This window comes from Phalacrocorax carbo, chromosome Z (assembly GCF_963921805.1).
Source record: "Phalacrocorax carbo chromosome Z, bPhaCar2.1, whole genome shotgun sequence".
NCBI lineage: Eukaryota > Metazoa > Chordata > Aves > Suliformes > Phalacrocoracidae > Phalacrocorax > Phalacrocorax carbo.
In genome coordinates this window covers 63,402,155-63,426,682 of record NC_087548.1, presented here as the reverse complement: position 1 = coordinate 63,426,682, position 24,528 = coordinate 63,402,155, and the positions used below count along the sequence as shown (strand labels likewise).

Sequence of the window (24,528 nt, the reverse complement as noted above, 5' to 3'; positions counted from 1 at the left end):
AAATTTTGGATTTATCAAACTGACAGCATTTCAGCATTCACATATTCCAGGCTCCTGCTGTTTTAATTAACTAAACCTCTGTCTGTTGTGTAATGCAAGGACACTGTATGCTTTCACTCTGAGTTTCCTAACTACTGATTTTTTCTCCTTTAGCCTAATGCTACATTAACTACAGACAGCATTGCGTCTGCAGTGGCTGCATCTGCAACCTTGCCAAAACCTGAAGAAGCGGGATATTTTAAAGTATTTTTCTGTTGGTTCTAGGTGGTGGCAAAAAGGGCATTTGCTGCACCTTTTCCAACGGAAACATGCTGTAAGGGAGGCGGGCAGGAGGTGCAGACAAGCCTAACCGCCTCCCCACCTCTTTCTCATCCTAGCTGCCACGAAAGCCGCCTGGCGCCTGCCTGCCACGCCCTTCAAGTGCCCCGGTCCCGCTCCCTTTCCCACGCCCCGCGTATCGTGATCGTGGTGGGTGCGACACGCACCTGCGCGACACCTCTGTTACCGCGGGAGGGCGTTCACGGCGGGGGCCGAGCGGGAGAGTATCAGACACTCCCCGCGGCTGGGCGGGCGGCCCTCCCGGTGTCGCCGGCCGACGGACAAGATAAAAAAAAAAATGAAATAGAGCCGGTTTCCCCCCGGGACCGGAGCGGGGGGCGGCGGGGGCGGCCCCGCCCCAGCACCGCGCTGCCCCCTGCCGGCCGCGCCGCGCCCCTCCCGCCCCCGCCCCCGCCCCCGCCGAGAGCCGCCGGTGCCCGCTGCCCGCTCGCCATTGTGCGCCGCCGCTGGCCCCGCCAACGGCTGCCCCCGCCCCGTCCGTCCGTCTGTCCGCCCTCCCGCCCGGCGCCCCGCCGCGCAGGCAGCCGCTGCGGGCGGAGGAGGCGCGGGGATGGAGGGCGATCGGCTGGAGAGCCCGGTGAGCGCGGGGGAGCGGGGGGTGCGGCCGCCGGGTCGGGGTTTGCCGTCCCCGCCGCCGTCGCGCCTTGTGCCGCGGGGTGGGTGGGTGGCGGTGGGGGTGGGGAGTGTTTCCTCGCGTGTCTCCCCCGGTGTCCCCGCCCGGGTGGGAGCGGCACCGGCGGCACCCCGCGGCGGCGCGCAGGGCTCGCACGGCGGTCCGCGCCCCGGAGGCGCTCCGGTAACGTCGGGCTGAGCGGGCGGTGCGCTGGACGGCGGGGGCCCCCGCAGGGGCCGGGCGGGGACCGGCCCGCCGCTGCCCGCGCTCGCCACTTGATGCTTCTCGGCTGGGGCGTCGGTCGCCGCCGGCGTTCCCGGCTGATAGCCCGGCCGCGGAGCGCAGCGGGCGGCGGTGCGGGGCGGTCGTCGCCTTACCGGGGAGCCGCACGCATCCGCGGGCTGCGCTTTGCGCAGTACATGGGTATAGAAATAACGTTCCTGACTCGAGCTTGTGGCCTCATGATAGTCGGGTCAGTTTCAGCCCTTAAATGTCAATCAGCGGCAGGAAAGCCTGTTGTTTAACCAGTCTGACACTTAATTTTTTCCTTTTTCTTTTTTTTTCCACCCCCCCGCCCCTTCTTGAAAAGCGAACGAACAATCAGTTAAACGTATGGATTCCTATTGTTAAGAAGTATGGTTGCTTTTGTTTCACTAGGTCCTCAAGTGGAATTAAGACTATTCCCCTCCTCTCCTTTCCTCCCCTGCAATGCAGACATGACCTAAAGATGAACTGAGTTTGTCTAGTGGCAGTGTTCATTCTAGTTGCAATGAATGTTGTCAGTGCTTTCATAAATGTTAATTGAGATTTGTTGCAGTGTTAACCAGGGGAGAGCCTCAAACCAGCTATAACTGTGCAGTGATTATTCCACAGAGCTGGGGTTTGGTGACAGAGAGGCATACAGCTGTGCAGTAAGTCTTGCTGGCTCACATTTTGTGCTTTTGACGCTTGCTTTTCCCTCTTTCTGTCATGAAGGTTACCATTAAGGGTATCGAAAGAGAGCTCATCTGCCCAGCATGCAACGAATTATTTACCCATCCATTGATCCTTCCTTGCCAGCACAATATCTGTCACAAATGTGTGAAAGAAATACTCCTTACCTTTGAAGACTCTCTTGCTGATGGAGGCTCTGAATCCTCTAATCAGAGTAGCCCTCGAATTAAAATCTCTTCCTCTAGCATGGACAGAATTGACAGGATTAGTAGAACAGGTACGTATCAGAATTTTTGCATGTTTTACTAAATTTATGTACTCAGCTGACTCGAGATGAATGGTATCTGCATTGGTAAAATGCCTTCCTGGTACTCCTGATGCAGTTAAAGACATGACTTAGGGACAGTACAAGTCTTGTTCTTTCTGTGGCAAGAACAATGGGAATGTTTTTAAGGACAATGCACTTTATTTAATATATAATAGATTTGTCTTTGTGGTGTCCTGTAAATCTTTATGTGTGTATAACCATTGTGTTTTTTATTCCTCTGTTTCCTTTACATTGAGAAGCAATAGCCTTACGTTCAATAGCATCAAGATGTAGATTTCAGCAGTTTTATTGCCTGTCAGTAGTACTGTTGAAGTGGTTCTCTCAGGTTTCAGCCATCCTAAATTCAGTAGTTCCAACTTCCTTCTGACCCTCTGCAGACTTTGCAGATGATAGTTTTGTTCTACCCGTTCATTATGCTTACAAGAAATAATTTTCCGTAGATGATGATCATTGCAGGGTTGCAGAATCAGAGGACAGATGGCTGCAAGAAGGCTGCACTGACAGTCTCTTTCAGCATGGTCTGCTCGAAGCTTTAAGGAGCATTTAGCTGTAGGACTCCTCATGCTCCTTGTAATATCACACTAGAAGGTTGCCTACAGCCTTCTCTGTAATCCATGGATGAGTTGATAATGCTTTTACGCAGATACATTGAAAGTACTTTGTGCATATTATACTTCTTAAAGAAACCTCATCTTGGATTTTAGTCTTGCTTCTGACATTGTTATCCGCTTTAAAACCACATTCCACAGTGGTCTGGAAGAGTCACCCACAAGACAAACCCTAAAACCATACCTTACGTTTTATGTCCTACTAATGTTCACCCTCCCCTTCCCAGATTCCAAAGTTCAAATGTTTTATTTCATCCACTTCTTCTAAACAGCTCCTGAGTTGTTAGTACTGTAACCCTTTCAAATCAAGTTCAGTAAGCAAATGCAGTGCTTGCTGTAGCTTGGCTGGTTGAGGCTTACATGATTTGAGGGAATGCCTAAATCAAATGGCTGCTTATCTTCATTACAGGCCTGTTTTCTGGATGTGGGGTACACAGCCCCACAGTCACTGTTTAGCTCTACATCAATACACTTCAGCTGCTTTCTAAGCCCTCTCTAACTGCAGTGTTACCTGAAGTTTGAATGAAGAGAGCCCACTGGCGACTGCTTTCTCCCAAATCCAAGTCTATTCCCTTTTTTTCCTCAGTAAGCATAATGTTCTGGCATGGTATTGTATGCATTGACTGAAGTGGTCGCCAGTTTCCACTGCAGCTGTCCACTTTATGTTTTTACAATGTGGACATTGGAGTGCCAGGAGTGTGGTGGACGGGCTGTTGGTGACCTGACCTCCCTGTGAAAACTGGCTTGCGGAGTGTGGGAGTATCGGACAGGCCGTGCATGGGGAGCGGCCCCCCCCCCCCCCACTGCCTTCAGCAGCGTAAGTGAGGAGGTAATCCTTTATTTCCCATCAAAAGCTGCCCGCCCTCCACCTTGCTCTCCGTTGGGCAGTAGAAATAGTGATCTAGCATGACATGGCCCGCACGTGGTGCCGTGACACAGTCCACCCTGTGCATGGAGGAGGCAGAGCTCCCTTGGGAGCCTGATGTTTAATTACTACTAGATCTGCAGAGTTCAGTTAGCAGTGCTGCCGTAGTTGTTGACTGCCCTTCTCACCAGGTTTAGCGTTACTGTTTCATTGTGACCTTAACAACAGGGCAAGAAAGACCCATTCTTGGTACTCCTGCCCCCGTGAGATACATGCACGCAACGTGTTGCAGGGGTTGTAATCTTTAAATCTACAGTAGTTTGCCACCATGCCAGCAAACAGATGGGAAGTTATGTGTGTTATTTCTTCATCTAACCTGCTAGTAGAGGGAGGGAGATTAATGCTTTCTTAAAGACTTCATACCTGTTTGATGAGTAGCAAGACAGCGTTGAGACTTGGAAATAATAGGCTTCATCCCTTTCCCCCCAAAGAGCATTGGGTAGATGCACATCACAGGCAAATAATAATCTCAGACAGTTCAGATTTGCAAAATGAAAAGCATATGGAAATAGCAGCTTTAAAGAGTACATTTGGACATTCAGGTTATACTGTCTTTGCTTCTAATGTTACAGGCGTTATAGCTCCATTGCTATGTGGGGTGTGAGATTTGCTCTCAGATGTTTGGTACCAGTAATGTTCAACCATCTCGCAACTTACATTTGTACAATTCCTGCCTTGCATCTGAAGTACCCATGCTGTGCATTGCCTTGCTTCGTTCATTTTGTGATCCTTAGGGAAATTTGTAATAAAACAACTCCATAAAAGAGAAAACTTACAAGAAAACATCCAAAGCAGGGCCTCGCATGTATAACAGAAAATCACTAGAATTTTTGGTAGGGTTGTGCAGGGCATGTCACTGTCAAGACATTATTGTTGTATTTGAAAATGTATATGACGCCCTCCTTCCACTGTGGGTTTTTTCTTTTTCTTTTTTTCACTTAAGGAATCTCTGCTATCTGCATGAGGAGTATCATCTATTTAAAATGTTTTGGGCATTTAAATTCTTGAGATGCCAGAGGGAGCTGGTCCAAATTTGTATTTGTTGTGCATGCACGGCTTGCATTTACAAATAAAATTTATCTTCATGTTAAAAAGCTGGAACCGGTAGAACTGTGCTTCTTAAAATCTAACGTGTTGGTTTAAAAAACCCCTATTGTTTATGTTGTATATAAAATAATTTTTCATTAAAAGGAATTATGTTGCATATAGAATGAAAACAAAGGATATTTCTTACTGCTAATCCATTTTCTGTAATGTTAGTGTAATTACAATGTTGGTGTAATTAAAGCATGTGATGTGCTTATGTTGACACTTGTGCAGCACTGACGGATGACGCAGAAACCAAATGTTTGAAATATCTCTCCGTGTGCGCCCTTCCCAATCTCTTCTTTCTCCTTTTTTCTGTTCTGCTTAAATACTACAGTTGTTTCATGTGCTAGGAAATTAAACATTCTTGCCTTTCAGCCCTGCAATAGTTTAACAGCCACAGGAGAGACAACAGTTGATGCTTTTAATTTGAACCATTGTAAACCAATGGTATATCTCATTTTTTGATTTCTAAACAGCTTTCTGTTCATTGTTCGCAGCCTCACAGAGGAGGTCTTTTGGGTGGAGAGGTAGAAACGCTTCACTTCTTGTATTGGCTAGAGATAGCCTAGCATTTAGATCTCAAGTTAAATACTGTTGGTTAGCATATATCTTTTTGTCAGTGGTCAAGTGCACAAAATGGCTTTTGCAGTGAGCAAAGGTACAGCAAAGGACTTCTATAAGGAAAGCTTTTCATTCTGTTTAACACTGACTTAAAGGTCAACTGGACGGGAATTCAGTTAAGGATTGGATTATATTTTTTTCCTTGTGTGTACACATGACTGAGCATACATTGATAGGTGCAAAAATGCACATTCTCTCTTCCCTTTAAAATAAAAACCCGACAGTCACCCCCTCACAAACACACTTTTTAATTTTCAAGTTTACATGCTTAGGTTTCACTAAAACTGATGCCTTACTGGTAGTGAAGCATCGTTATTAGATTGATCTTTGTAACATTTAGATGTCATGGTTGGTCGTTGCTTTTAAATGGAAGGTAGTACTGTTTCTTCATTGTATCTGAGCCCCTTTAATTTGGTAGAGAAGCAGATGGAAATTTACACCATGTTAATCTGAGTATATAGTTCTGGTTCTGGTGATTTAGCACAGCACAAGAATGTATGAGGAAACCTAAATATTTTAAATTGATACGCTTGTAATGTTTGACATGCCTAGTGGCACAGTCGGATCGAAAGATAGCCAGTGTGTCTTCAAGTACATCTGATTTCCAAAACCGAAATAGTCGGAGCATCTCAGCTGCTGTGTAAGTTTATTGACATAAGTATTTGTTTTTTTGATGTGGTGCTCTGTCAAAAATGGGGAAAAACCCCCAAAGCTCCAGGAGCAATTCATAGAAGTATTGCGTCCTTCAAGAAAGACATGTACTGAGCTAAACACAAAACTGAATTTCACACTTAATGAAGGACAAAGCACCTAATCAGAAGGGGAAGTTTAAATTGTCTCAGTTGAAGACTGAAAGTGTCATAAAACAAAGATACCATAGGACACCGTCAGAGCTCTCAGAAAGGTGTCCCAATCTGCCCTTTTTGCAGAAAGCACCGTTGATTTGGTGAAGATTGAAGTACCTGAAATATTTTGCAGCTAGTGACTTCTTTCACTGTTTTTAAAATTTTCTTTTATTTCGTTCTAAAAGTCCATCCAAAAGCATTAACTGAGTTGGGGGGGAGAAATATACATTTATATATTTTTTTAAACTTCTATGAGAATCCAGTTGACTTTTAAGTTCTTTATTTTTTTAAACTCTCACATATTTAACTTCCATGTCTTCCATAACCATAGAATTCTGGTGATACTGTTTACTTGGAAAACACAATTTTATCTTTAAGATGTCTTATCCCTTTGCAAACCAACAGCTGCAGATTGGGCTTTTCAACATTTTAAGTGTTGGTACCTCTCCTTGGGAAGAGGACATTTAAACATTGCCTTTAAAAGACATACTTAAGATTGCTCTTTGACTTGAGTGTTTGCAACCTGTGTCCTAATATTGGTGAATTTAGAGTCTGATCATGAGTATATGTTGTGCTAATTTTTTAGTTATTGATTGAGCTATTCATTGCAAGTGGAGCAGTCTGTTTACAAACCACAGTGGAAAATTCCTTGTGATGATTCCTAATAGTTCACAAAATACATACTTGTTTCTTGAAAACTGCACTGGCAAAGTGTACGAGAGAATATGGGGAGAACCTAAGTTTCTCTGAGCCATGCATCTAAAATGACTAAAAAAATCCATGTTTTTTGCTGCTCTTTTTTTTTGTGTTTGTGGTTTGTTTTTTTTTTTATATATATATAAGGAGAACTCAGTTTTAGCGAACTGAACACAAGGCAGATAGGAAAGATAGTGCTCCAAGTAATTTATTACTTCATCAGTGCTTTAATTTTAAAATACAAGTGTGGAAATCCTATAAACAGAAAGTAGACTAATTCTTACTGCGTGTTAATATTTTAACAGTCATTAAGCAAAAAGAGAATGTTTCCATACTTTAAGTATGGAAGTGGCAGAGCATGCCAAGAAGCTGATCAAGTAAGCTTCCAGGGCTTAAACCAGGGAAAAAAACCCCAACCCTAGGCTCTGAGAGTGCTGTCAATGAAAAGGGATGAGACATCTGAAGGTACGCAGGACTTCGTTGATACTGGATTGCTTTCCGTAAGCAAAGTGTCACCAGTCTTCGCAGAGCATGGCTCGTGATGATGGTCTCGTTTCGGTCCACCATGGGCAGAATGAAAGGCCTCCGTTGGTATGCAGCTGAACTCGCCTTTGAGTTACACAAACACCCCTTCCACATTTGAGCCGCTTCGGCCAGACTTAAAAAGCATGCTACTGGATATGAATTTCAGATTGTGTTTTTAAACTTGACCACTGCACCATGCTTTTTTTTCATGTTATCTTGCTTTGTCATTGCTTGCTCTCTGCTATAGCATATAGCTTGTAGGTATTCTCTGTATGTAGGACACTGTGTCATTATTTTCTTAGTTTTAGCAAATGTAAGTACTCCAGATCCCTTTCTGTAGCTGTTGACTGCATGGCACTGCATGCGAAAGCATCTTTTTGTTTAGGCCATTGTAGAAGTCTGTGTAGAAGATATCTCTGTGTTCCTGTGTGCAGTGCTAGCTTGGAGCATACATTGGAAGTAAAGTTTGTGTTTCACTGCTGTTGCTGTGCATTGCACGTATGTGTTGCTGTGTATGCCAAGTTACAGGTACTGCAGGATGTGCAGTTCGGGTCATTAATAAACTTCAAGTAAGTACTAAAAAAGTAAGGGAAAAAAAAAATCTCTGCTTCCCTTTGCTGGAGGGTTGTATGCCAGTGCCTTGTGTTACCCATACTGTTCTGTAAATGCAGTCTACTTGTTCTGCTCAGAACATACACAAAGGCATGAGACCAGCTGAGTTTGGGACTGTCAGCCTGTGCACACTTACTCATGCTCTGGTTGTGGCTTCTTAACTGACAGTCATGCGTAACTACCATGGGGCACATTTCAAAGACTTTTAAAGGAGCTTGTTCCTTATGGGAGTGTTGACTTTTTTTTTTTTTTGTAAAGAGACTGGAAAGGGCGTGATAGGAAGGGAGGTTTTGGATTGTTGGGTGAAGCAGCCACAGGAGAGCAGCACAAGGCAAGTGTGTTTTGGATAGCATCAAAGGACTTCAAAAAGAAATGAAGCATCAACATTTCCGAAGATACTGGCTAAATACAGATGAGAACAAATTTTCCTTTCTGAAGAAGTACCTATTTCAACACTAAGAAATTCAGTTTTATGTCATACCTCCATTTACAAATTTGGTAGTTATAACAACCTGCAGTCCTCTCAAAGGGATCTTAAAAAACACACTCCACACTTTTTATTTCTCCGTAAGGGGAAGCTGAGAGAATACATGTTACGGCTAAACACTGGCTTAGCCTACTTCAGAAACACACAATGGACTGCTTTTTCATTGTTGTGCCCTGTGGGTTCATGAGTGAGACATGGGGATGCACTCCCTGTTTGATAGCCTCGAGAATGCTACCCTGTAACTAGCTTTTGGATCTGTATGAGCTATCCCCTTAATCAGGCGCCAAGGGCTCCTTAGGCTTGTGGCTTTACCAGAGCCTTTTACGACTATTTTGTAGAAGAGGGGAAGTTTATGCATAGCTGTTTGGTAGGAGTGCAGCTTCTCTTCTGTCCCCTTTTGAAATTAAAGAGATAGGCATACCCTGTGCAACTGTGCATATCCATGGTTCCCCAATTCAGGGTAGAGGAATCTCTCAGACATAACCATCACAGCATCCCCTTCGGCATGTGGGGCGTAGTTAGCAGCCCTCCTTTATGAAGACCATTCAGCAAGGGTCAAGTCAGCCTCTGCATATTTTGACTGATTTGGCTGAGATTTCACACTGGTAATATCTAGTTCTCTTGTTTTCCTCTTTGTTTTTTTTATGATGCCTCTTGATATGAGCCATAGAAGTTTGACTCAGCCAAAGCAAACTTCAAGGAGCTCTAAGTTGGCTATATTTGTCTGGGAATAACTAGTCTCACTCTGGGAATAAGCATCTTGCACTTGATTATGTTACAAAGATGTTGCTCTCTATATGGGCAGCCAGTTAGTCTAAAACCAGCAGGTTTCTGGAAGGTTTTGTGTTTAGTGTTTCAAAAGGCTGCAGCTTGAGTGCATCCAACACTAGATGAAGAAGATAGGATTGGAACAACTAAATTAATCTTAATATTGAATCAAGTTTTAAAGTAGTAGTTTGCAATGTCCCCTGGACTCAGACATTATGCTACCTTGTCATGGCAAATGTATTCTCTTTGGCTTGGCAGACCGCATATGAATTGGTATTATACTGGTTTGGACGATGTGCTACAATAGTTTGGAATTGCTTCATAAATTCCTGTGCTTCTCCCTTTAAACCTCTTCCATTTATGCTCCTCCTGAATCAGGATTTGGTGTCTACACAGGCAGAAAACGCAACTCGCTGACTCCTAGATCAACTCTGTTTCCTTGTCCGGGTTGCAAGCGCGATATTGATCTTGGAGAACGTGGCATCAATGGCTTATTTCGCAACGTTACTTTGGAAACCATTGTGGAAAGATACAGACAGGCAGCCAGGGCAGCCATTGCTATTATGTGTGATTTCTGCAAACCTCCACCTCAAGAGTCCACCAAGAGCTGCATGGACTGCAGTGCAAGCTACTGCAATGAATGTTTCAAAATACACCATCCTTGGGGAACTGTGAAAGCCCAGCATGAGTACGTAGGACCAACCACCAACTTCAGACCCAAGGTGAGTATACCCTATCTTGCAGGGTTTGGGTTGCAGGATTTGCGTATAGCTTCAGACATATGTGCAAGGTTACTTGTGTTTTAGGACCATCGTTGCTTTATTGACTGTTGCTGTTATTTATTGAGTGAAGCATAGATTTTGTTCTTGTTGATGCTGAAGTGGTTGTCATTGAAGAGTACATCGAGAACAAATTTGATTGAGATCCTAAAAATAAGGATTTTTTTACTTCGGGGGACGGATTGTGTCATTTTTGATTTGTGTCTTTTTTTTTCTTTTTTGGTAAGACTTAATGATTGAACATCTAGAATGGCAGTGCTTTTCTCTGGAAGTCAGGTCAAGGAGGATGCCTGTGTGTGGTAAACTTAAAAAAAACAACACAACTGACCTCCCCACCACCCCCTTAAGGCAGGGTCCCTTTGGATGTTTTTTTGCCTGAACTTCACCCATCACAAAACATCATCTTCCTCTCCTCCTTCCTTGCATCTATGAATAGCAAAAGGTGGAGTTCAGGTCTCCGATGTTGTTACACCCTGTTGTATTTAACAACAGCAGAAGAGAAAAAATGCAATGGCAAGTGTTCCACTGTACACACTGCTGCTGCTGCTGCATTCAGACAAAACGGAATGATTGCAAAGTGCCATGCCCTTTGTTTTGCCTGCTAAGCATGGTACAGAACATGACAGCGCCTTACTGAATTTCAGTTGCATAACGGGAGGAATTGCCACAGCTGCCGTCTTTCTGACAAAGGACTACAGTAGGTCTTAATGTCCCAGCACTTGCTTTGTGCCTGTGGCCAGTGACCTTGCTGGAGGTCCCACAGATACTGGAAAGGCTGATGTTCAAGGAGTCCTGATTAATTTTGATTAAATTAAGTAGATTTGATTAATGTGCAATGCATACAAAGCTCTTGACTGGTGGGGTACCTTCTTTCTGAGGCTGGAAAAACTTGAGCCTCAAAAGTTAGGAAGCTGGCAGATAGTGAACATCCAGAAGTCCACTTAGTGCTGTTTTTGAGTCTGATACATTCATTCCAGTTAAGAATAAGCATGTGCTTGATGTGCTTTAAAATGTGCTAGCACACAGCTATCTATGTGAAATGTCCCTTATATTGGATAAAGGAGTAAGGTAAAAGTTTGCATGCTGTATTCCAGCTCTTGATCTAAAATGCTGTACAGCTCCTTAAAACCTTTGCTTCTATGGTATCTAAACCCTCACTGCTACGACACTGCTACTTAAAAATACCAAAGGCACCTTGTGATCCTTGTGTACTCATAAAGGTACTGTATGTTGTTACACTACGTGCAGACTGAATTTGGGTTTCAATGTCAGTAGTTGAATTCTATTGAAGCAGATGAAAAGGGGGAGAAGTGGTTTAAATTATCCCGATGTTGATGTATGAAGTGTGTGCATGTGTGTGGGATTTAGCTTTTTAAAATTATATGTGAAGACAGCTGTACTATTTAAAAAAAGAAAAAAAAAAAGGTAAAAACATATTGTAGTTAAATCAACTATAGGTACATCAGCCTTGTAGAAAAACATCCCAACAACAGTAAACTGATATTTACCGTGCTCCTACAGAGACTTTTTTGAGGACTGTTTGAGCTTAATATAAAGAAAGAAAAGTGCATTTTTCATTGCACTGCATTGCGAAGACCTGAACAGAATGCATGGAGTATTTGCTGGTCTCCTAAACGGCATTCACAGTCATCACTTTAATTTACAACCAGACCTTGTAATGTGAGTGGTGGGGATGGGAGAAGCACATACTGGGCTGATTGTTCTTGAATTTTGAGAGAACCAGACCAGGTAATCTGCTGACCTCTTCTGTCTGGCAGGCTGTAATTCTTGCTTATATGGGGAGATGAATACAAATATGTGGTTTCTGTAGGTGTGACAATGCACTGCTGTGGAAAATAACTTCCACAGACTGACAGCATGGCTGCAGTTTTTGGAGGTGTCTGCCCGCGCAGCTGGTTTTCCTGAAAGTTTCTTTTTTTTTTTTTTTTTTTTTCTTCTTTTACATCCACCAGTCAATGACAACAGGATAGTTTATTGCATATTCTGCTTAATGACAGTCTTACGTACAAAGGCACTAGTGAGACTGGTCTCTTTGGCCTTTTCACCATAGCCCGAGATAACATCTGGGACTTGAACATTGGTTTCAGAGATGGTGTGTGATTTTGTCTTAATGTGTCCATATTTACACTACTCATCATTTTCTATATTTGTGCCCTTTCCTGTCCTTTTTTTTTTTCCTCTGTGTGTGTGTGTTAAAAGATGATCTTTTTAAAGCTTGATTGCTGGCACTGCTGTCTTGTTCCTCTCCTTGACATGAAACTGAAAAGCTTTCTAAAGAGCTCTTCTTTGGTAACATGGAGTAGATGGACTCAAATGTTCTCTTTCAATGTCATGGAATGAAGCAAAGGATTTTTGCTTAACACCCACCCCCGTATATAGTTTTGTCTGTGGCTTGAGCTTGGAGTTGAACAGCACTTTCTTTTCCTCTTCAAGCAATTATTTCAACATGTTCGGTTTTTGAAAGATGATTTTTAGTGAACACCAGTTTTTCGCAACGCTTTTTAAGCTGATACTGGAATTAGCGCTCAGCATGAACAACTTGTAATTGGAGTCAGACAGAAAAATTGAAACACTGGAGCCTTTTGTCTTTAAACTGACTGTGACTGGTGGTGGCGGCTGCATTTCGTTTTTTGCTCCAAGAGCAATGGCTATGTGGCTGATCCAAGTCTACCTTAGACTTAAATCATTACAGTATTATGTCAACTCTTGCTTTAATAAACAGTTCATAGTCATTTCGAGAGAGAGCTCAGATGCTGGCATGGGTACGGTTAAATTTAACAGGGTAGGTGTGTTATCTATTGCATTTACAACTCTGAACGGGAGTGATGGGAGCTTTCAGCATGCAAACAGCTTCAGCGATTAGCAAAAAAGGTTGATTGCAGTATGGAGGCTACATGTTGTGTACACAGATATTGCTACAGGTTTAGTCACTGTAAAACCTCATGAAACTGCCTGTGTTCATCTGCTGGCTTTCACTGGCATGGACAAATATGAAAGGTGGAAGATAGCCTGAATATAAAAAAATCCACTTATGGAATCAGTCACTGCTGTGGGTTGATTGAGTGTTTTGATGGGTTGTTAATTTGGAAGTACACCTGCATTTTCTCAGCTCTCTTTTTTTTCCAGATTTTGATGTGTCCAGAACATGAAATGGAGAGGGTAAACATGTACTGTGAAATCTGCAGAAGGCCTGTTTGTCATCTTTGTAAACTGGGTGGAGGTCATGCAAACCATAGAGTAACAACCATGAACACTGCCTACAAAACCCTTAAGGTAAAAGTAAATATTGTTGGACCTGGCCTTAAGAAGGGGAAGAGGACTGAGCTTCTGGTGTAAAGGCAAACTCTCTGTGGCAGGAAGCCAGGATGTGTGTGTAGAGGGCACTGAACTAGGCGTGAGGCATGCTGTTGTGCAACATTTGTTAATGTATATATTAGTGGTGACGTAGCTCACGTCTGAGAAACTAAACTGTATTTTCTATGAGGCTTCAAATATAACCCTTACAAGTGTTTGCATCTTATTTTAGCCAACTGTACAGCAGTACTGGCCAACACAGAAGTTCTAAGCAGTTAATACATTACAATCTAGCTTTTATCCCTGGATGTTCAGACAAGTGTCCTTGTGGCTTGGGTTAACTGATACTTAGAAGCACTCCTGAAAAATTTGCATCTGAAGTATCTGTTGGGACCCTGTATGTTTCTGAAGTTGCATAGCTGTTAATTCCCTAAGCGCAGTACAACAGTAAAGACTTGCAAAAAACATTGCTTTGTTATTAAAGAATGATTGCACTACCTCCTCTTCTTCCTTTTCTTCCTCTCTTGCTCACACACACACAAAAAAAAAAAAAAAAAAAGCACCACCCCAGCCAGCCTTGTACTCTTTGGCCTTGTCCCCTGTTTGCAAGGCTTTTCCTGTGCAGCTGTTAACTCTGGCAACTAAGGAAGTGCAGAGACACTCGTAAGTTAGTGCTTTGAACACTAATTTTTCTAGCAAATCTTACTACAAATAAGTTAATAACTAACAAGGCTTTTCTGTAAGTTTTAGTGATGTCCTGAAGCCTCATGTTCCTAGCCTAAGAGAGGGTGACTCCTCTGGCTGGGGAGGAATGAGCCAGCTGAGGCTGTTACCTCTTGTCATTAAAGGCTGTGCCCCCAGACCTACTCACAGCAGTGGCCTGACATCTCTGCGCAGTCATCGCAGGTCACCAAGCAGTTCCCTGTGGGGCTGCTGTTCATAAGTGGTGGCAGGCTGTTGTCCTTGTAACTAGATAAACTAAGCACTAGCTGGATGACCTGCCTGCGCTGGTTTGGGTGGGACACCCTCATTCTGCAACTTGCTGGTTTATTTTAACAGGAGAAGCTTTCAAAAGACATTGAGTACCTCCTCAGTAAGGAGAACCAGGTGAAAGCTTACATCACACATCTGGATCTGCTGCTGAAAGAAACAGAGGTAAGAGGGCTTGTGCATTGTCTGGGGATGGCTCTTGCAGGGGCACAGCAAGGACTTGAACTCTTTTCAGTGAAGCGTTTCAAATCCTTTTGTTTTTTTCAGTTATCCAGTAAAACAATTTCTGTACAGTTTGTGTTAGTCCTGAATCACACACAGTAAGATCTAGTCCTGACAGTGTGGGAAATCTGGGCAACACACAGAGGGAAGTTGATTTTTGGGTACTGCTGTACATTTAATTGAAATAAAGTTTATTTGATACCTTAACCAAAGAGGGGTGTGTTTGACTTACAGCTCTTGGGTTTTAATGGTGCTGCACAATTTACATTGTCTGTTTACCTTGAGGATGTTGCAGTAAAGTCAGAATTAAGGGCAAAATCTCCCTGCAGAAATGTCAGAGCTGGGGGCATGCTCACATACAAGCTGAAAACAATGACAGAAATTGCAGGAGCTCCTGACCCTGCCTGTATCTTGACATGAACTGTCTCCATGCTTTGTAGTTCCTTTTATCCAGGGCACTAGTCAGAGGTGGCACTATGGTTCTGAGATCATGTGTGAGAAACTGGGCTGGACCCCTGCTTCAGGGTGATTGGGGAAGATGGGTTCAAGGTGTTTGGGGAAGATGGAAAAGCACTTAATGCTTGGGCATGAAGACTTCAGAGGCTAACCTGCTTTTATAGTACTTTTCTATGAGCTGTTTGGACAAATGTCCTGCATAATCAGAGGAATACTTTCTTTCTCTTTGTTCCCCCTGTTAAGATAATAAATGTTTACTAGCTTGGTTGCAGTGTTGATTGTATTTTCAGTGCTGAAGAGCATAACAAAGCTCATTAGTCTTGTGAAATAGATGACTAGATTGCTCTGATATCTTCAACAACCTTAAGCATGTTTCTGTACACAGCCACAGTACTGTGGAATCTGTCTGAAATGTCTTTTATTCCCTCCTAGTGCAACAGTGAAAGAGCTAAAGAAGAAGCATCTCAGAGTTTTGAGAAATTGTCTCATGTCCTGGAAGAGAGGAAATCTGAAGCTTTTAGGGCAATTGAAACTTCTAAGAATTTAAGGCTGGAAAAATTGCAAATGCAAGCAGAAGAATATCAAGGGCTCCTGGAAAATAATGGCCTTGTAGGATATGCTCAAGAAGTGCTTAAAGAAACTGATCCATCTTGTTTTGTTCAAACAGCAAAACAACTTCATGTCAGGTATCTTAATTATCTTCTTTTTGAGGTATAGGTACTGTTGCAGGACGCCTGGTCAGTCATATTCTTTTGACACCTGCTAGTAAAGTACTCAATGCAGTGTCTTGATTGCAGAGGCTCAGAGATGGTCCCGGTACTGTTTAGTAGAAATTACTACATTAAAGGCGTGTGTTAAGAAACAGCACACAGGAGGGGCTCTGTCCTGTGGTGATGCCTAGCCTTGTTGAGTGGGACTGCAGTGGAAGGGCAGCCCATTCAGCTCAGACATATTCCTTTGCTCAGAAATTGTGTCAGGTATTTATAAGTTAATCTAACAGGTCTCTCTTGGCTTTAAGCTTTTTAATCTTAATAGTTGTTCTCCATTAGTGCTTCACACCTGTTTTGTTCTTCGAACATAATGCCCCAAATTGTTAAAATGCTCTGCCTGTTCGTTGTCTTTACACTGGTGTACAAAAAGCCTTTAAATTTTGTGTTTGATTTCTGTCTAGAGAGACAGAAATTCCTGGGGGGCATCAGTAAGTACGTGAAAACAGAACTTTTTTTAAAGCAAAAGCTAGTGTTGTTACTTTAAGAAGTGCACACATGTGAACTCGCTCTTCTCTTTTCTGCCATCTCTCTACTTATGTGCTTTCAGAATCCAAAAAGCTACTGAATCTCTGAAGAGCTTCAGGCCAGCAGCTGAAACTACTTTTGAGGAGTTTGTGGTGGACATAACCAAGCAAGAAGAGATCCTTGGTGGCTTGTCCTTCCATTCCAGTGGTAAATTGCAAAAGCATCAGGTCTTTCTTGAGTTATGGCTTTAAGGGCTTCTCTGGGAAGAGGCAAAACTTAGGCAGGGGTGCAGCTGCAGAACTCAGTCTTGTGACTTGCATTGTCCCTTCTGTTTCCATGATCCACGAGGCATTACCTGGCACTAGATCTTCCTAGAAGTTTTTTGTTGCATGACAGAAAAGAGTAGGTTTTTATATGTTTTTTTAGCTGTCAGCAACAATAAATAATACAACTTTCAGAGTAAAAACAGAAAATGAAGGATTTATTTAAGTGTATGAACTATCCTCATCTGTACTCTTTAACTGAGTCGGATCTCCTGCATACACGCAGACACTGTGCTATAGCCACTCAACAAAGGGCTTGAATGATTAATTCTAAACTAACGTGTATCTAAATTTGAAGGTTTTTTCTCTTGAATCTCTGGCATTCCAGGTCTAGAAATACCAGATATCAACGAAGAGCAGAGCAGAATATACAACAAAGCTCTGATCAGTTGGGAATGTCCTGGGAAGACAGACTCAGCTGATACCTATGTTCTTGAGTATCATAAGCTTAACAGAGAAGAGGAGAGTGCAACATGGCAGGAGATCCAAGTTTGCAGCAAGAGCAAAGTAATATCTGATCTTGATGATGACAGCAGCTATGCCTTTAGAGTTCGAGGATATAAAGGGTCCATCTGTAGCCCATGGAGCCAAGAAGTTATTCTGCGTACGCCTCCAGCTCCAGGTACTGGATTTTCTTATGTCCAAAAGGTGCTGAATCTGTGTCTGTTGGTGTTAAGAGCTGTAGGTGGTTTCCAGTAGCTCCTAGACTTTCTACTGTCACCAGTTGCATAAGTGTTTAGAAGCACTGTTAACAGGTACCATACGAAGACTGTGTTAGCTTGTGTGACATTCCTGGTAGCCTTTAAAAGTGAAACATTCTAATGCCAGTGTGACTTAAAATGCAATTTATAAGCACAGAAGGCTGAATACTTAACTAAGAGGAAATTTTCTGGGATGCTGTTTTTCAGTTTTCAGTTTCCTTTTTGATGACAAATGTGGGTACAACAGTGAACATCTCCTGCTGAACCCAAGAAGAACCTCTGTGGAAAGTAGGGCTGGATATTCTCTCCTGCTGGGATCTGAGCGCATGCAGGTTGGATGCTACACAACCCTGGATTACATCATTGGCGACACTGGGATTGCCAAAGGGAAGCACTTCTGGGCTCTTCATGTGGAAGCCTATTCATACGTGGTGAAAGTGGGAGTTGTTTCTAGCAACAAGATACAGAAATTGTTCCATAATACCCATGATGTGACCAGCCCGAGGTAAATTGCAGACCCTTCCTTAATATATATTTTATATAAGGAGACTTTTTTTTAAAAAAATAAATTAAGACTGAGTCTGGTCTCCGTTATTGAAGATGAGCCTAACCAGTGGAACCTAACCTAAATGGAAAGTGGCTTGAAGGATATGGTGTAAGCAGGTTGTCCTGTTTATCCCCTACTATTAGTACAAAGACGGTCCAATTATCCAGAGTCCTATTTTCTTTCTTTCTGGGAAAGAAAGCAGGTTCCTATAAATGCCAAGATATGTCAGTTAAAGCAACAAGGTAAAAAAAAAAAAAAAAAGCATCAGCTGCAAGATTGAATCAGTGCTTAATTGCTAATAGTAAGACTGTGCCTTAATTCCATTAGCATAATAGGTTTGGCAGTCATTCGGAGGTGTACACTGTGTGTATTTGTGTATCTTTGCTGTAGCTTGTGTCATGGTGGATTCCAGGTGACTGGCTTATCCTAGGCTATATGCTTGCATATGATACTGGGGTGCTACTGAGCACAAGCTGAAGTACGGTGGACAAAGGAGCAAAAACATTTCAAGCTCTCATTTACAGTTACACTAAGCCTGGATGTGTCTAAGACTGCAGGCTGGGAGGCTATCTGCTGGGGGCTATTACCTTTTTCAGGAATCTAAGAATGTATTGACTTCCTCCTGTATAACATATTGAAAGTGTAAAAAAACCAATGTCTTGAGCTGCTTAAAGTCAGATGATGCCTTTTTGCAAAGCGAGAAATTAGATCCTGATTTCCTGTTTTCTTTTTCCTTGTCCACACAAATATCTGGAAGACTTCAGCTGACACACATGCAACGTCCTCCCAAACACCCCAAACCACAAATCCTCGGTAGGGATTGTCGGCACAGAAGAAAGTGTTCTTCTCCATTCTGTCTTCACCTGGGGACAGAAATAGGGGGAAAAGCATGTAGACTGAACAAATCTGGCTAAAAACTAACTTCCCCCAGGAACCAGATGGGAAACAGGGTTTCAGGGAAGCCTCCAGGCACAGCACTTTTAAAAAACAATCAAACAAACAAAAAACCAAAACCTTAAACCACTACTTTCTGTGTTGTGAATTTTAAAGACAATGTATTACAGGAGCGGCATGGGAAACTCATAGGACAACAGTGAGGTAAAATGTATTTACCGGTGTCATTTAACGTTATGTAAATAAAGTTGAACATATCTTGTCTGCTATGATTAGTCATATTCGCTAGATTACTTCTGAAGTGAGCTAATTTACTATACCTCTAGGTTCATTAATGATTGCATAGCATGAGTACATTTAGATACATCTGCTCTTTAGTAAAGCCTTCTGTGGTCTCATCCATATTAGTGTTTAGCTGTTATTAATTGTTTAAAGTGGCCCAAGTGAGTGTTCTCCACCTACTAAATGCATCTTCCCTTCTGGCTTAGGTATATTTTTACCCCACAAGGTTTTGTACGTAGGTGATTGTGTGGTGTTACCTGTCTTACAACATTTTCTCCAATTCACATCACTGATCCCACTTCAGAATTTGACAAAAGCAAATGGTTGTTTTTGCAATTGGTTGTTTTTCTGTTCTAGATACGAACAAGACAGTGGTCATGACAGTGGGAGTGAAGATGCCTTCTTTGACTCATCACAGCCTTGCACACTGGTCACTTTAGGCATGAAGAAGTTCTTTATCCCCTCGACACCTGCTGCCCCCAAGGATCCAGAGAGCAGAATCCTTCCCCTGCCATCGAGCTTGGGCATCTGCCTCGACTGTGACAAAGGCAAGGTGGGGTTTTACGACGCAGGGTGTATGAAATGCCTTTATGAGTGTGAGGTGGACTGCTCTGGCATAATGTACCCAGTATTTGCCTTAATGGGCGGCGCAGCAGTTCATCTTGAGGAAGCTATCGCAGAAAAGTCATATCTAGTGCAGTAATCTCTTCCCATTGCTGTTCTGAGATGGAAGATGAGAGCAGAAGAATTCTACCTTATTTTGCCGTCCTGATTAGTTACATTTTACCTATGTGTTGCTCACAAGCCTATGGGCCATGTTTTTTTTAAACAAATGGTTCAGACACTTCCCACAGCAGTGGGAAATATTCTTCCAGGAACACTCCTGCCTTTCTTACGATCTGTGCAATGCTGTTCTCCACAGACTTTCTTCCTGCGGGGAAGCAGGGAAGAAGTTCGACTAACAACCAAAATTACTCTTCAGGGGTAGAAATCTGCCTTTTATGTGACTTGAATCTTTACATGGTCAGTTTTGCATTTAATAATGTCAAAGCTGACAGTGTATGATTGCCATTCTCCTTTTAAAAAATCTGCCTGAAATGCCTCTGGGGAGTCAAATGCTTTCCCGTTAACTCCTGAGCACCAGGGATTGGGCCTTTCAGCATGAAGTAACATTTGGAAAAATACAATATAAAACAGGGAGAAATCAGAACTGCAGCTGAACATTTAGGTTGTATTGGGAAGGAGGAGGATAAACTAGAATCGGATTGCATGTCATATACGTTTAATGTGACTGTAAGCTAAAACTAATTCTGATACCTGGTGTCATATAGTTGGTGGCATAATGATAAGTTTCTTTACTCTTCCAGGCTTTCACTATAGGCTATATAAAACATATGAAGTGCAATTTGACCTTAAACATCAGACTTTAGAGTGCAAAATCAGAAGTGTTTGCATGTGTGAGTAATAGTACCTGGTATATAAGCAAAAGCAAGTGAGTTACTGACATTAGTAATAATATGTGAACTCTTAAAAAAAATCAGGTATTTCTTTTAATCCTTATTTCTATAAGTTAATTTTTTGATCCAGTAGCAGCTTGATCTATTTTAGTAAGAATGTTAAAAATGCACTGAATAAGTTTTGAGACACAATTTCTGCCTTAAAGGATGTCTCCCCTCAAAATTAAGTTCCTTTCATGTTAAAAAATGTATCAGATAGTAGGTTTTCATAGAATCACAGAACCACAGAATGCTTTGTGTTGGAAGGGACCTTTAAAGGTCATCTACTCCAACCCCCCTGCCATGGGCAAGGATATCTTTCATCAGATCAGGTTGCTCAAAGCCCCATCCAACCTGAATTTGAACACTTCCACGGATGGGACAGCCACAGCTTCTCTGGGCAAGCTGTTAAAGGGTCTCACCACCCTCATCATTAGAAATTTCTTGCTTATATCTAATCTAAGTCTACCTTCTTTCAGTTTAAAACTGTTGCCCCTTGTCCTGTCACTACGGGCCTTTGTAAAAATCTCTCTCCTGCTTTCTTTTAAGCTCTCTTTTTATATTGTAAAGCCCCAATGAAGTCTCCCTGGAGCCTTCTCTTCTCCAGGTTGAACAACCACAACTCTCTCAGCCTTTCTTCACAGGAGAGGTGTTCCAGCCCTCTGACCATTTTTGTGGCCCTCCTCTGGACCTGCTTTGTGCTGGGCACCCCAGGGCTGGATGCAATACTTCAGATGGGGTCTCAGAAGAGAAGAGTGGGAGAGTCACCTCCCTTGCCCTGCTGGCCACTCTTCTCTCTGCTGTGCAGCCCAACATACAATTGGCTTTCTGGGTTGCAAATGTACATTGCTGGTTCTTGTCAATTTTTCATTCACCAGGATCCCCAGGTCCATCTCTGCATGGCTGCTCTCAATCTCCCACTCTGTATCAATGTTGGGAATTGCCCAGACCCAGGTGCAGGAGCTTGCACTTGGCCTTCGTGAACCTCATGAGGTTCACATGGGTCCACTTCTCAAGCTTGTCCAGGTCCCTCTGGATGGCATATCATCCCTCAGGCATCTCAACTGCACCGCTCAGCTTGGTGTCATCTGCAGACTTGCTGAGGGTGCATTCAATCCCACTGTCTGTGTTGTTAATGAAGATATTAAATAATACTGATGCTAGTACAGTATCCTTGAGGGATACCACTTGTTACTGGTTTCCACTTGGACATTGAGCCATTGGCTATAACTCATTGGATGTGGCCATCCATTCACATCCTTATACATTGAACAGTCCGTTCATCAAATCCTTATCTCTCCAATTTGGAGGTAAGAATGTTGTAGGGGATCGTATCAAAGGCCTTACAGAAGTCCAGGTAGATGACATCCCTAGCTCTTCCCTTGTCCACTGATGCAGTCACTCCATCAAAGAAGGCCACTAGATGAGTCAGGCATGATTTGTACTCAGTGAACCCATGTTGCCTGTCTCTAGTCACCTGCCTGTCTTCCATATGTTTCAACATATCTTCCAGGAGGAAGTCCAGGAGGTGGACTGCATCTGTTTATAGGAATCTACGTGAAAAAACATTTGGGTACTTGCACTGTTAACTTGTGTTGTGGGGAAATAAGGATGTAAAGTGAAGGGTATTTCTAATACATACTTGGTGCTTTCTAATTTGGGGATACACTTTTTAATTTGGGGATAGTGTTGCATCTTGATGAATGTGTGTGAAGTATGCTTATTGAGTACATGTATACAGCTGTAGGGCTATGAAATGGGACCTGAAAATCACAGTACACTTAAATGAATGTAGGTCATAATGCAAAACCTCTGTGTGCTTTGCTGTCTGAACTGTCATACTGATCTGACCTGGAGTCTACCCCTCCCAGTGTCCTCTCTCCTAAGCCTCTGTCCAGTGGCCACTGTCAGAAGAAATTGGCAGAAATGACATCTGCACCAAGGTGAGCATGACAGCCCTTTCAGGGCTAGAAAGGCTCAGCAAGGGCAACCTCTTCTCTGGATCTCACCCACAGACGTTTCTGCCTTAGTAAGATTGTGTGGAAGTATGTTGCACAGCTTCATTGCGTACTTGTGTGAGAAACACTTTGATGTCCCAGGCAGCAGGTGTGAAGCACTGTGTATCTTCTAGAGATTTCTCCTGCAGGGCAGATGGCAAATTATCCCTCACTAGTTACCCTTTAGATAATTTGTCTTTGTAATAGATGGTTATCATAGCCTTTCTTTCCCATTATGCCCTGCCCTTCACATTTCTTCTTGCTCGATGGAAGCCATTCTGTACTGGTGAACATCCTGCTGCCTGTCTTTCTTCTCTTGCCTTCTGAGACTGACTGAGGGAACCCTCCATACAGACACTCTGTTGCTGTGAAGGATGACAAAATTCTGGGTTTTCCTCTTTCCATACTCCTAAAACCGCATGTGCTTTTTTGATTGATACCGAACACTAAGATGATGTTTACAAAGTTTCTTTTGCAGTGTTTTCCACACAATCCTGATGGTGAGTTGTAATCAAGCTGTGCATTGCTTTTGTTAACATTGAGTTTCATCTGCTTGTTTACCTAGTGACTTAGTCCTGAGGGCCTCCTGCAGCTCCTCTAGACTTGAATGTTCCTGAGTAGCTTCATAGGTAACACAAACGTAATCCTTTTTTTGTTTCCTTCCTTTTCCAGATCTTGGAGCAACTTCATTTGTAGTGAGATGCAGCAAATCTTTCTGCTGTTAAAATTTATTGTTTGTTCTGCTATTTTTTCCCCTCAGTCATTTATTAAACCATGATTAGCTAGCCAAGCACTGAAAACTTTTACATGTTGGTACACTCTGTTGAGTAGACGACTCATGTTCTTGTATGTGTGGGTCAAATAGACCCAGGAGACAGGATTCTTTCTTCTCCCATTGTATCATCACCATTTGTCTGCTCATCTACCAAACCTAGTATCTGCTTAAAGCTGTAGATTATAGGGTTGAACTTCCAGGTTTGTTGTTCCCAGACCACGTCTCCTTCCACAGACAAATATATCATATTTGATTCCTCTGTTTCAGAAACTGATATGAATTACAGGTTTTATGTCACAGTTAGCACTCCACAGTTCCGTATTTGGATTCTTTATAAGCATCTGGACCAATATCACCAGGCTTTGGCCTGTGGCCTTTCGTTACTTTATGGAAATATTTATAAAGTAACACTCTATCTAAGATATGAAGACAGTCCCTCAGACTCAGTTATTAAAAAAAAGAAGATGAAATTTTACTAGTTTGAGAATATAGAAGTAAGAAATTAAAAATGTAAGGTTTTTTTCCTACTATAGCTTTATCTTACATTCATTTAAGATGTGCTCTCCTATGCAATTACTTGTTCTACTGGACAGAGACTGATGCTACTTTAAACGTTTGTCTACCTTTTGATATGCCTGTATTTATCTCAAATTGGTTTAAAAATTGGTTTGGCTTTTGGTGTTACTTGAATACTTAGAATGCATTCATTACAGTCCTCTATGGTGCTTACTCCAGCTTATTAAATAAAAACCCACACTGTCAGAGGCACTGACAACACAGTCAGATTTTTTCCACTACAATGGAAGCGTCACCTTTCAGAAATACAGTTCAGCGGTATTTGCCTATCCAGACACTTATTTTTCCAGAACAAGTTTCTTCCTACAAAACAGCACTTTACAATGTAGACTAAGCTAAGAGTAGTGTGGTATTGTGTGGAAATTTGTGCAATATAGCTGTTTGGTGACTACTGTGTGACTTGCAAAGCTCCATGCAGGTGTGAATCATGTAGACACTTTCTAGATATCTAAAGCTTTAACAAAAAGGCCTTGTTTAAAAATATTCTGAAATGTAAATGTGATGTCTTGTTGTTTTTTTGTTTTTTTTTTTAATAAAAGCTGAAAATACAG

General features: G+C 42.4%; 1 protein-coding gene across 2 annotated transcripts; it reads left to right on the top strand.

Annotated features, from left to right (window-relative positions):
- The first annotated feature begins 743 nt into the window (after positions 1-743).
- Positions 744-24,528, top strand: TRIM36 (tripartite motif containing 36). Of its 2 annotated transcripts, none has more exons than XM_064438492.1 (10): positions 744-916; positions 1,928-2,162; positions 9,786-10,111; positions 13,316-13,462; positions 14,543-14,638; positions 15,584-15,837; positions 16,469-16,593; positions 17,038-17,331; positions 17,618-17,915; positions 19,491-24,528. In XM_064438492.1, the coding sequence occupies exons 1-10, from the start codon at positions 890-892 to the stop codon at positions 19,834-19,836; spliced, it is 2,148 nt and encodes a 715-aa protein (XP_064294562.1). In that variant the 5' UTR covers positions 744-889; the 3' UTR covers positions 19,837-24,528. The 2 variants fall into 2 exon arrangements, with proteins under 2 accessions (XP_064294562.1, XP_064294561.1); XM_064438491.1 differs by having other exon boundaries at positions 9,768-10,111.